The following is a 13066-nucleotide window of genomic DNA, read 5'->3' on the forward strand; positions in this document are numbered from 1 at the left end:
TGAATATTGCTAATCATACATCACTACACATCAACAAATCATAGCTTGTAAAAATAAATCAATCATTGCATTTTATTTTCATTAGAAAAATTGAAAGCAAAATTGTGATGAATGCGAAATTTTAAAGATCGGTTTTTATAAAAATTCTGACTTATTTTATCAAAGATAGTTACTGAATACATTTTCAAATACAATATACGTATATTGTCCAAAGAGAGGTAACCCCGTAATACTTGATTAATCGGCCCTGCTGAATATTTTCCAGAGCCTTACTGAAAAAAAATGTATTTCCGTGTGCTTTTAAAATAGAGATCTTTATTATGTTAAACAAATTTAGAAACATTTTTAAAAAATTACATTTTGTTCCATGAGAGTTCCTATATTACCCACATATCATTTTTAGTCTTTGTATATAGTGTAAAATAAAAGTGTTGAGTGATCTAAAAAACTTTTCATTGAAGAATTACATTTTATAACCAAGTACAGTAAAATGAGAAAATATAAGAAAGTCAGTATGGATTTAATAATGAATTAACTTATTGAACAAACAGAAAAATGCACAAAAGTACATTTTCAGTTATGATAAGTTATAAAATATCTCAAACGTACTTTTTGACTGGGTTATTTGTGGTAATTTAAAATAGCTCCTAATGCTCAAATCAACATGAGCTAATTCAACCTGTTTAAGTCAATATAATAAGACAAATCAGTTGTGTCAAACAGCTGAAGACATTTAATAATGTTGTGTTTACAGTATTTTACGTTTATTCAAATAAGAAATTATTACTATAAACTGACATGTGAAAATCCGCTCATCAGACAGCAAAGAAAAATTTACTCGAGTGTATTGATAAAGACTACCATAATAAGCAATTTTTATTAACATGTTAAAAGTCTATGACATTGAGGCTACATTTTGAAAAGAAAAAACGCTATCATTGAGGAGTTGCCGATCTTTTCGTGAGTTGGAAAAAAAGGTAAATCAATACTAAATGATCTACTACTATCGTTATTTGTTTAATCATCTATGTTCGCATAGATAAAGGGGTGTCCTCATTTTTTAATTCTCCAAATTTTACCAATCCTGAAACCGAAATATGATTTTTTTTTAAACCATGAAACTTTTTCTCGAAGATATTTTTATTTAATGGCGCACGGCCACAAATAAAAGTTATCATGACATTACCAGGAACTCTATTCAGATATCATTATTTTTCTGTTTTTCAAATACAATTACTTCGCATCCATTTCTAAATACACGATGAGGTATAATATATACATTTACAAACAGATATAATATACAAATGCATGCACATTTAAGTATACCTTCTCTGTTCTATTTGTTTTATTCATCCTGATCTTCTGCCTCAGGATTTGCGTACGTGTTTAGATTGACTGTACCTCTAGGGGACGTAACTACTATTGAGTTTATTGTTTCTGAAGGGACTTTCGTGGTTTTAACTGTAATAAAATAATCAATACATTCAATTTTATTTAACTTAATTCCTGTAAAATACATATTGCTTTTAGATACTGAGAGATAAAAAATAAATCAGAGAAGATAATTTCAAAAGGGAATTAATTCTCGCACCACAACCCACACGAAAACATGAAGCACCATAAAAAAAAAACAGCACACCACCTGATCCACACCCCACCCTGCAACCAACACGATAACCCCACAACATACACCACACCTTAAAACCCCACACACTCCGCCACACATCTGAATACCACTCAAAGCACATCTTACACCACCCCCACCCATAATTCCATGATCTTTACCCATTCTCTCATCCCACATCATACCACTCCACACACACCACACCCTACTCCACTACATACATACTCCACACAACACACACACACACCATACCACTCCACACACACCACACCCTACTCCACTACATACATACTCCACACAACACACGTAGCAGACCAAACACACACACACACACACACACTGCTGTTAAAAAATTCAAAGGTCAAGAAACTTTCTGACACAGAGTTTGAAAAAACGATTCGTCTAAGTGTATTAAAAGCACTTACAAAGTATATTTAACCATGATAATGTATCATGCCTCATTCTGTCTGAAGACAAATCTTTAGAACAAAATATGACTATTGGATGTTTCTGCCCGAGGATTTTAATAACCAATTATTTTGTTTTGATTTCCAAGGATAAAGTCCATATAAATTGATGAAAGCAAGAGAAATTAAAAGATTGAATGACAATCAATACAAAAAATTAGACAAAACAACTTACACCCACATAGCATATAGCCAATGTTTGATAATAGCGTGATATTTTCACCTGTGATTGAATAAATGCTAAATATTAATATGAGGATATAAAAATTATTATTATTAGTATCATCATTATTATTATTACTATCCTGACACAGATATAAATTTACATTTTGTAAAACATAGATACCTTTGAGACTTTCAACTCGAGCTTTTTTAGAACTAAGGTTTCTGCGATCATCTGAGAAATGAATTATAATCAAATACAAAAAGAAGTGAGAAACAGGTTTTATAAAAATTTCAACATTTTAGTGAAATAAAGGTTTAGTTGAAATAAATATAGATTTCTATGCATATTCGATACATTTTGTAAAATAGATACCTTGTGAAATGTCAGTTCGCACCCTTTTACAACAGCTAGCGTCTTTGCGAACTTTTCAGAAATGAAGCAAAATAAAATATAAAAAGAAGTGAAAAACAAATTTAAAAAAAAAACCTTCAACATGTTAATAAAATAAATTATTTGAAAAAAAAAAGAGATTTTACAGTTATTTAATAATTTATTAATTGTTATAAAACTTGCTTAATTTGTGTTTATTGTTCTAAAGAGTCTATTTTTGTCTAACCCCTTCATACCATTAGTTGGATGATCTAAAATAGAAAGCAAGAGACAGTTATGTAAACGAACGTCTATGTAAAACTATTTTTCGCCTTTGACTTAAATTTCAGTGAAACTTCAGCTCATTTTGTGTTAATAATCTATTTCTATCCGTCTGACAATCTTGAAAATGTTGTGTTAAATATTGATATGACTGTGTACATGTTTTAGAACACTGTTAGGTCCCTTGTGTTTTAAAAGCTGAAGCAGTTATCGAACACAGTTTTTAACATTCCAAATTTTCCTTTAAAAAAAATTCTTAAAAATTGAAATAAAGTTATAACTGAATGGGTCTGTTCTTATAAAGGAAAATTGTCATGGAGATAAAGACACAAAGTGTTTTAAAGTGTATTTACAATACATACCAGGAGGAGTATTTACTTCAGACGAATCTAGCATAAGCTGTAGGCTTTGTCGTTCAAGTAACAATTCTTTAAGTTTATGGTTTGTTAACGAGCACAGCTCTTTTAAGATATCTTTTGAACTGGGGTCTAATTTCAGAGCTCTGCGTTGGAGCTTAAGGGCACGGTCGATTTGATTCAGCTTTGCGTAGGCCTAGTAAAAAGATAGTATAATTTACTTCAGGTTTCTCTAATTATAAAATGTATAGGTTAAAAGGTTGAATCGAAGTAAATCTAACATTAGTACCTTTCCGATTACAAAAAGAACTTTGCTGTGCTCTTTTATCTTTAACGCCCTTTTGCACATTTCAATTGCTTCATAGAACTCCTCCCTCTGATAATATACAATGAATAAAAAAAAAATGAATGACATTATTTCAACATTGTAACTAAGTTAAATTGATTAATCTAAATCTTGGTATGGCGGCCTTTTATCCATGACTGCATGGTGTAGGATTCTATACAAACACGGGGCAAGCAATACAGAGAAAGCAACATCGGATATTGACCAGGGAATCCTGCTGGCCAGTTAGCGAAAAGCCGATGAAAGATAGAATTGCAATGTCAATTTAGGTTTTCGGACATTGGCCAACCACTTCGCAAACTGGCCGCACTTCGGGTACTTCTTAGCAAACACACACACGCACACACACACAAATCTGGGCGCCAAACCGCACCCTTCTCCCTTCGAAATTTAATTTTTCCCACTATTTTTATAATCAATTCCCCCTAGTTTGTTGGCCGTTGAATGAAGGATGTAGTGATGCATAAATCAAAACAGACACACAGTATAAACAAGATTATATACATGCCTGAATAAGACACTCTGCAAGCCAACGCAAACAATTCAATTTGGTTTGCTCAACGTAATATGTTAAATGATCGCTAAATTTGTTGTTGAACTTCGCATTTTCAAAGACATCAATGGCGCTTTAAAAAAGATATTACATACATTTAAGAATTCAAAGGACACAAAAAAAAGATTCTATATTCGTGAATTAAAAATTTTAAACCATTAATAGGATGAATTAAGACTTTAAAGTCGGTTTTTTTTTTCTTTTTTTTTTCTGGTTTATTTTTCATGTTTTTTCATTTGCAGTGAATACTTAAAGTTTTAAAATTATAAATAGCAATATTATCACATCGGTCCATTGTACAAAATTAAAACTTTTTTTCAAAAATGTTTAATCATTAATTACTCAACTGATTTTTAAAAATATTTTATAAATTATTATTCTAAAAACTAAAATTAAATTTGAGGGTACTAGTAGCGAGCATGTTTAAATGGTTGGCAGCTAGTTAATACACTTTTTTTAAAAAGCGAGAGGGTTTTAAAACTAGCATACAGAGAATAGAGGAAGTATTGAAATCGATCTAAATAATTAACAGATATTTTGATAGTTTTTACCATTTCACACTTTCCTATTTTATGATATATGGAATATAAAGGATGCACTGTATTCGTGCAAAAATCTAAAAAGAGGTTTTGAAAAGGTCCTTCCATAACGAAAAAACCCTTAATATTTTGGTGCTCCATATTAAATTTGATAGCTATAGATTTTAAAAGGACACATTTGTTTTTTCAAAAAGCTTATAAATATCAAATTATCAAAAGTTCATACCTCAGATAGCTTCTGCTGGCGCCTTTATAATCTGCTAGAGCAAACAGATGGTCACCTCTCTCCCTTTTTGTGATCCTACAATATATATATATATATATATATATATATATATATATATATATATATATATATATATATATATACAGAGAGAGAGAGAGTAATACAGACAGACAGATTTATGTTTGTATATATTTCTGTATTTATTTATTTGTTTCTCAGTTTATCTGTTTGTTTATGCATTTGTTCGTTCTTCCGTCCTTCCGTTCGTTTTTTAGCGACATAATTTTTATTGAAGAAAGCAAATTGTTTTATCATATTACCGGCGTGTAAAGTACTTCTAATTAGAAAGTTTTAAACATTAATTATGCTACAAAAATGAAAAATGAAAAAACGATACATTTTTCTCGCTTTAAAAAAAATCAGTCTGAATAATGTAGCTATTATGCAATGAGAAAATTTGTCTGAGATATATTTTTCCATATCTTTTGTCCTGCTATATTTAGTCTTTGGATAATTTATTTTTGAGATCGATTGTCCGAAGATATTTTGTCGTGAGACATTCAATCCTTGAGATATTTGGTTTAGGATATATTGTCTAAGATTATTTGTCTTGAGATCCTCTATCATAAAACCTTAAGTAAATTTCTAATATCGTATTCGTAGCATGTAAGTAAAAAGATATTTTTCATACCCTAGCTTCAATCTTTGAGCCACTGCTATGTCAAATATGTTTGTAGAAGACACTGTCTTAACAAGTTCCAAAGTATACTTAATGTCTGCATCTCTTGGAATATCTGGCTGTCTAAAACAAATAAATGTTAAAAATATATTATTTTTTTTTAAATTAGGTAGTGTCACGGCAGTGGCGTTGCTAGGGCGGGTGTTACCCGGTGCGGCACTTCATGGTGTCACCCCACCCCTTAAAACACACCAAAGGAAAAAAGAGTATATATAGGTGTGTGTGAGAGAGTGTGTGTGTGTGTGTATGTATTATCGAGATGGTCAATGTGTACTGATTAGAGTGTTAAACTTTGAATTATTCATTAACTGAACAGGCAAAAGGCATTTTCTTATACCGGTGCGGTCCGCACACCCCACCCCTGCCTCGCGACGCCTCTGTGTCACGGTAGTGTAACAGTGAATGGAAGATCACTCCAAAAGAAAATTTAAAAAAAAACATAATAGTTTACCTGCCTACTGAGCCATATGCAAACTTTGAAGATGCCAAAATTTCGCATTTTTCCCCCACCTCCATGTCTGCGGCCGCTGACTCCAAAGCTAAAATAAAGGGTGTCTATTGTTACTTTACTACAAATAGCCCTCAGAAGGCTATTTGTACTTCGCTATTTTTAGCAGGCCGATCATATGACAAATGCTTATTTAAACGACAGTGGTCATTGCGGAGCAAAGTTAGTCATAGTGCGTTTGCAAATAAAGCGGTATTAGTGGTGATTACCCAGGGGTGGCCTCTTTCGTTATAACACAGAAAGGCATCTGCATTTTTAAGATGTCAAGATTTACGCTGGACAACAGCCAGCAAAGAAAGGTTAACGTTACATGTGTGTTGATGATACACTAAAAACACTGGTTTTACGTTACGAACCTGAAGACCTAATCACGTTTTTGAAAACTATTTCACGTGTTTTTAATATTAATGTGACTAAGGCTTCCATCATTTTTTTTTATTTGCATTTTTATGTCTTATACACTTCGTACAAAATGCTATTGTAAAAATTAAATTAAGTTTTACTCATTTATTTAGTATATCTCACAATAATTACGTGTAAAAAAAAAATCCATCTCACAATAAAAGATAAGGTTAAAATCCACAAAAAATCATCCTAAATGCTATAAATATTTAGCTGCGAGAAATTTTGTTCCAGATATTTTGTCTGAGATCATTTGTCCATGATACTATTTGTCCTGAAAACTTTAGTTCATGATATCATTTGTCCAGACACATTTTGTCCTAAAATCATTTGCCCGTGAGGTATTTTGTCCGTGAGATCATTTGTCCCGAGATCATTTGTCCCGAGATCATTTGTCCCGAGATCTAACATCTTACCAAAAATTGCGTCTCCATCATTCATAATAAGCATTTTGCATCCTGTGTCCACAAGAGCATCATCAGATAATCTACCATCAACTTTTAAGATGACGAGGTCTCCTTTTTTGGGTTTAGTGTCAAAGCCTTTTCCAACTTCGATGACCTAAAACATTTTTTATTTATTAAAAGGGTTTTAAGCCAAAAACATATTAACTACAAATGTACAAGCAAAATGTAGGATGTTTGTTGTTATTTAATCATACCATAAATTGATCGAATACTTTCTGACAATAGACGAGTAAAAGATTTTTGCTACAGTATAGGATTCACCCTCAGACCCACAAGAAAGCTACAGTGATGTGAAATATATGTATGTGAACTACGTATTATAAATAGTTTGTTCGGTAACGGAAATATTGTATGTTGAGAATGTGTGAATTCTTTTGATGTTATACAGCGCAAACAAGCTGATGTTTACTTTGATTATTTATAAATGCGGCGACGACGGGACATGTCACGAGTATGGTAGGTAAGACAATGTATGCAAGGACAATGGTGTGCTAGTTTGGGGAGTTGGAGAATTTATTAAACTGCTGTTGTCTAGAGCAGAGGCGTAGCGAGGGCGGGGCGGGGGGTGCGGAACGCACCGGGTGCAGTGGCGGAACTAGAAAAAAAAGGCTCCCCCGCAAAGAAAAAATTAGGGCCCCTTATATATATATATATATATATATATATATATATATATATATATATATATATATATATATATATATATATATATATATATATATATATATATATATATATATAATCTATATCCAACTGAGTAATTTAGTCTACTTCATTGCAATAGATAACCATTCTGAGAGAACCAACCAGAAAATCTTAGTCCAAACTCATCTTGAGCTACCAAAATAACATAAACTTGCTGGTCAAAAATATATAAAGACGTTAGCTTGATCCGTGAATGGTTTCTCGCGTTATGTTTATTTTTTTTTCATTTTTGGCTTTTATAATATCAATTATGAAAACATTGATTTTTATAGCTATACTATTGTATAGTACGTCTTATTTAAATTAATTTTGAGAATCAATTGTTTTTTAATATACAAAGTACAAAACTATTTAAATAAGCTTCGTGGGCATCCCTATTTTAAAGAAGGGCAGTAAGTCATGGAAGTAGTGTGAATGTTTACCTACCTTTCAAACTATAGCTCTTGTAGATTTTAAAATATTTTTCTACGCAACAATCTCTGCTATAGTAGACCTGTTTTTTTTTTTTACAAAACCTCTTTCAAAACGCATGAAAAACTTAATTTCTGTAAAAAAAAATGCATTGGTCGGAACTGGGCCCCTAAACGTCCTGGGCCCCCCCGCATTGCGGGGTCTGGCGGTATGGTAGTTCCGCCCCTGACCGGGTGACGCCATTTAGGGTTGGTGACACCATGGCAAAAAATTGCAAAATGTACAAAAGGAAAATGCTTTTTGCAATGTAAGCAAAAAAGTGCTAGGTGCAAACAGTTGTTCTTGAGCAGTGTAAAAAGAGAAGAAAAATGCTTTTTGCATATATTTAAATTATAAGCTTATGTAGGCCGACACACACACACACACACACACACACACATATATATATATATATATATATATATATATATATATATATATATATATATATATATATATATATTATAATAGATTGACGACAGAAGCCTGTGGTTGTATATAACACATTTAATGGGTCTAATTACCACGATGATGGTAATACACCAGAGAGGACGGAAGGAAGTACACAAGGGACATCACTCAAGATAACAATATTATAAATATAACTAATACAGAAGAGTGAGTTCCCTTGACCTCACAATTATTTCAATCTATTACATCCCTTTACCCTTAGAACACAATAACACATCTCTCAATAGAACAATTGATAGTATCCTAAAATCACCCATTTATATTGTAACATGAACACTATGGTAGATTACATCCTTACAAACAATGCACAATATGCTACAACATAATCAAAATACAAAACAATAATGTCAAAGTCCTTTTGACCTTTAGAATCATAGGTCTAACTTATTTGGGACCTTGATTGTCCTGCTTGACCTTCTCAGTGGCTTTTGATTTGGTGACTCAATATTCTGACCATCTGGATTCTCTATCTCAGGAGGTCTAGGATTTAAATCATTAACTCCAGAATTTACATTTTCTGACTCCAGACAACTTGGTTCACTCATATCAACAGAACTTGGTTGTGAAACAAACTGAGTTGGTGTGAACTGATCAGACTTGGTGGGATTGACAGATTCACACTTATTATCTGCACAAGTTATTTTTAACTTTATAAGACACAGGTCCTGTACCTTGAACAATTTGACCTGGTATCCATTTTTCCTTTCTCCCATAATTTCTTAGATACACATTCTTATTAACACCAAATTCTCTTTCAATGAATGTCTTGTCATGATTTAATGGAACTATTTTTGAATTGGCATCTGGAAGTATTATGCTGTTATTCAGATCCTTAATTGACATAGATTTCTTTGATTGATCAATTTTCTCAGGTAATCTGATAGTGCTTTCCTGGTAACCAAAAATACTGTTTAAGTAATATTCTGGACCATATCACTTTGCAACTGTGATCCAGTATTTGAAGTGGGTGTATTAAATGGCAAAAATCTTTTTTTTTTTTTCTTTTGATGTTACCCTTTTAGTTTCTGTAAGTGCTAATGATGTTAGCAAAGTTGTTTGATGATCACATTCCTTCTTACTAATGTATTTTCTTTAAAACATTTGAAATTGCCATATCACCATAATCATTTATGAAGTTACAAGTACTTTGTTTAGGTAATTCTGACTGATAATGGACTGCATCTTCTCCATCTTTTATATTATCTTCACAAAGGGTTTTATTTCTTATTTAATATGGCCTTAAGTCATCATTCACAGACTCTTCAGGCCAACCATTCTTACAGTACTCATATACTTTTATTAAGCACTCATCTTTTTGTGTTTCTCTTTTAATATCATTCACATTTATATTGGAGTTATCCATGATAGTGAAGAGAACAAATACATCTTCTGGTACATAGCTCAGGCTTTGGTTTTTTAAAGGTAATCTACTAAGACTATCTGCACTATTCTCAGATCCAGGTTTGTATTTCAATTCATAATTGTATGCAGTTAGTGTGATAGCCCATCTTTGAATTCTTGGTGAGGCATGCTCAGGTAGGGTTTTGTTTTCTCCAAATAAACCTAGCAATGGTTTATGATCTGTAAAGATGGTGAACTTCCTACCAAACAGAAACTTATGAAATTTCTTAACACCAAAAATGATGCCTAAGCCTTCCCTATCTAACTGAGAATAATCTTTCTCAGCCTGGTTCAAAGATCTACTGGCAAAAGCAATGGGTCTGTCACCCTTCTCATCCATGTGGAACAAGACTGCTCCTACACCATCTGGTGAAGCATCACATGTCAATACAAGTCTTTTCCCTGGGTCATAGTGAGTTAGTAAGGTGTCAGCAGACAAAGCCTCTTTTGCTGTATTAAAAGCAGCTTCTTGTTGTTTACCCCAGTGCCAAGTTGCATTTTTCTGTAGCAGCTTGTACAGTGGTGATAGTTTACCAGACAGATTCCCTATGAACTTTGCATAGTAATTTATTAAGCCCAAAAAAGCTCTTAGTTGTTGGGTATTTTCAGGTTTGGGTGCTTCTTTAATGGCTTTTGTTTTCTCAGGTTGAGGTCTGATGCCTTGTTTGCTTAATATATAACCAAGAAAACTAATTTCTGTCAACATGAATTGACATTTATCTTTGTTTATCTTTAAACCTTTTTCACCAACAATTTTCAAGACTTTATCAAGTGTTTTAAGATGTTCAGTGTCATTCTTACCAGTTATGTACACATTGTCAAAGTACACACAAACATTTGGAATATCCTTAAAAATACTGTCCATGACAGCTTGGAAAATTCCAGGGCTAGATGATATGCCAAAACATAGTCTTTCATATTGGTAGAGTCCTTTATGTGTGTTTATTGTCGTATAGACTTTTGAATCTGGATGCAGTTCTAGTTGAGTGTAAGCATGACTAAAGTCTAATTCAGTGAATTTGTCTCCTCCTGCCAAATTCAAAGAAATTTCCTCAATGTTAGGAATAGGGTACCTATTTAGCTCTATTTGCTTATTCAGTGTAGTTTTATAATCTCCACAAATTCTTATAGAACCATCCTTCTTTAACACTGGCACAATGGGTGTCGCCCAATCGGAATAGTCTACCTTCTTTATGATGCCATTAGATTCCAATCTACTTAGCTCATTTTCAATTTTATTCCTCATTGCATAAGGTGGAACTCTAGCTTTGCAGTATCTTGGATTTGTGTCTTTAATGCTTAACTTCACTGTTCTATCATTTAGTAATCCATGATTACCAAAAACACATTTATTTTCAGATATTACTTTATCTAGTGAAGTAAGACTAGATTCTTTTACATTCTTCAATGAACAAATACTCTCCCAATTTAACTTAAGATTACTTAACCAGTTCCTACCTAGTAATGGCGGTCCATTTCCTTCAACCACAAGAAGAGGAAGTTTAACACTTTGACCATTATAACTTACATGAACCATACACTCTCCTATTACCGGAACATTGTCACCAGTGTATGTTGTTAGACACTTGTGACATGGCTGTAGAGGCACTTATCCTCCTGTGACAGCGTCAAAATCTTTATTTGTTATGACTGTTAGAGATGCTCCAGTGTCAAGTTGGAAGCTTATGCTCTTACCGTTGATATTAACTTGTACATTGATGGGAGCATGACTTATTGATGTAACAGAGAACAGGTTGAAATCCGGCTGCAAATCAATTTGAGCATTTTCACAGGTAGAGTGGTTCATTGGTTGAGTTAGGTAGTCTTGGTGAGAGTTAACATAGTGCTGCCTTTGGTTGCGGTACTGTCTTGACTGGCTAGATTTAGCAACAGACGAAGACTTTGCAAAGCAGGCCTTGGCAATGTGACCTTGCCTACTGCACTTATAACAAGTTGCTGACTTGAACTTGCACTGATGAGATGCATGGGGACCTTTGCATCGATGACATTTTTGATAATTATTACTAGATTTAGATCTAGGATTTAAACGAGCAGGCTGTTTAGCATAAGTTGGAATGCTCTGATGGGGTTGATGTTTATTGACTAACCTGCTGTTTACTGCATGGATCTCTGAAGGTGCTAAAGATCTCGCCGCATCTGATGACTGCTGGAATGACATTGCAAGTTGTATTGCCTTTTCCAATTTTAGATCTGACTCGAGCAGCAACTTTCTTTGAATATCAGGGCTGTTTACACCTGTCACAAACTTTTCACATAGTCTGTCAGACAGCGTTTCTCCGAATTCACAAAATTCACTTAAATGACGTAAAGCAGCAACATATTCTGATATTGACTCGTTTGGTTGACGAGTCCTACTGTCAAATCTAGCTCTACATAAAAACTTTGATGGGGTAGGCGCATGGTGGTCTGTTAGCAATTTGCTCAGCTCGTTAAAGCTCTTGGTAGTTAGACCAGCTGGTGCGCATAAGTCTTTTAGTAGCCTAAATTGTTGAGGCCCTATGACTGTTAACAAAACAGCTCTCTTTTTGGCTTCTATCGTCACGTTGTTAGCTTCTAGGTAAAAGCTTAACCTCTCTAGGTAATCTTGAATGATTTCATCATTCGCATCAAATTCTTTTATTTGGCCATACAGCGCCATAATTCTAGAAATAATTAGCTAATAAGCTCTAGCAAACCTCTTTTTTGCGTAAGTAGGTGCTCTTTCTAGTAGATGTTTATCCTTCGTCGCCAGTTATAATAGATTGACGACAGAAGCCTGTGGTTGTATATAACACATTTAATGGGTCTAACTACCTCATGATGGTAATACCAGAGAGGACGGAAGGAAGTACACAAGGGACATCACTCAAGATAACAATATTATAAATATAACTAATACAGAAGAGTGAGTTCCCTTGACCTCACAATTATTTCAATCTATTACATATATATACTTTTTTTTTGGGGGGGGGGGGGGGTGACCATGAAATGAAGT

General features: G+C 33.3%; 1 protein-coding gene and 1 long non-coding RNA gene across 2 annotated transcripts; both read right to left on the minus strand.

The window, feature by feature from the left end:
• Positions 1-1334: 1334 nt before the first annotated feature.
• On the minus strand, positions 1335-4230 carry LOC131943163 (uncharacterized). The gene is made up of 7 exons (XM_059303174.1): positions 4119-4230; positions 3554-3640; positions 3271-3460; positions 2630-2680; positions 2438-2488; positions 2267-2314; positions 1335-1461 (listed from the first exon to the last, which is right to left on the minus strand). The coding sequence occupies exons 2-7, from the start codon at positions 3611-3613 to the stop codon at positions 1346-1348; spliced, it is 516 nt and encodes a 171-aa protein (XP_059159157.1). The 5' UTR covers positions 3614-3640; positions 4119-4230; the 3' UTR covers positions 1335-1345.
• A 1402-nt stretch (positions 4231-5632) lies between these two features.
• Positions 5633-7130, minus strand: LOC131943168 (uncharacterized). The gene is made up of 3 exons (XR_009386856.1): positions 6994-7130; positions 6119-6206; positions 5633-5730 (listed from the first exon to the last, which is right to left on the minus strand). It is a non-coding gene; the product is annotated as an uncharacterized LOC131943168 (long non-coding RNA).
• Positions 7131-13066: the final 5936 nt, after the last annotated feature.

The sequence above is a fragment of the Physella acuta genome, unplaced genomic scaffold (assembly GCF_028476545.2).
Source record: "Physella acuta isolate Inbredline_101_S28 unplaced genomic scaffold, ASM2847654v3 ptg000444l, whole genome shotgun sequence".
In the NCBI taxonomy this organism is placed as follows: Eukaryota; Metazoa; Mollusca; class Gastropoda; family Physidae; genus Physella; species Physella acuta.

Coding starts and splice junctions, on each gene's coding strand:
- LOC131943163 (XM_059303174.1), bottom strand. CDS start 3,613: ATGTGCAAAAGGGCGTTAAAGATAAAAGAGCACAGCAAAGTTCTTTTT. Junction 2,489..2,629: donor GCGAACTGACATTTCACAAG/GTATCTATTTTA, acceptor TTCATTTCTCAG/ATGATCGCAGAAACCTTAGT. Junction 2,315..2,437: donor TCGAGTTGAAAGTCTCAAAG/GTATCTATGTTT, acceptor ATTCAATCACAG/GTGAAAATATCACGCTATTA.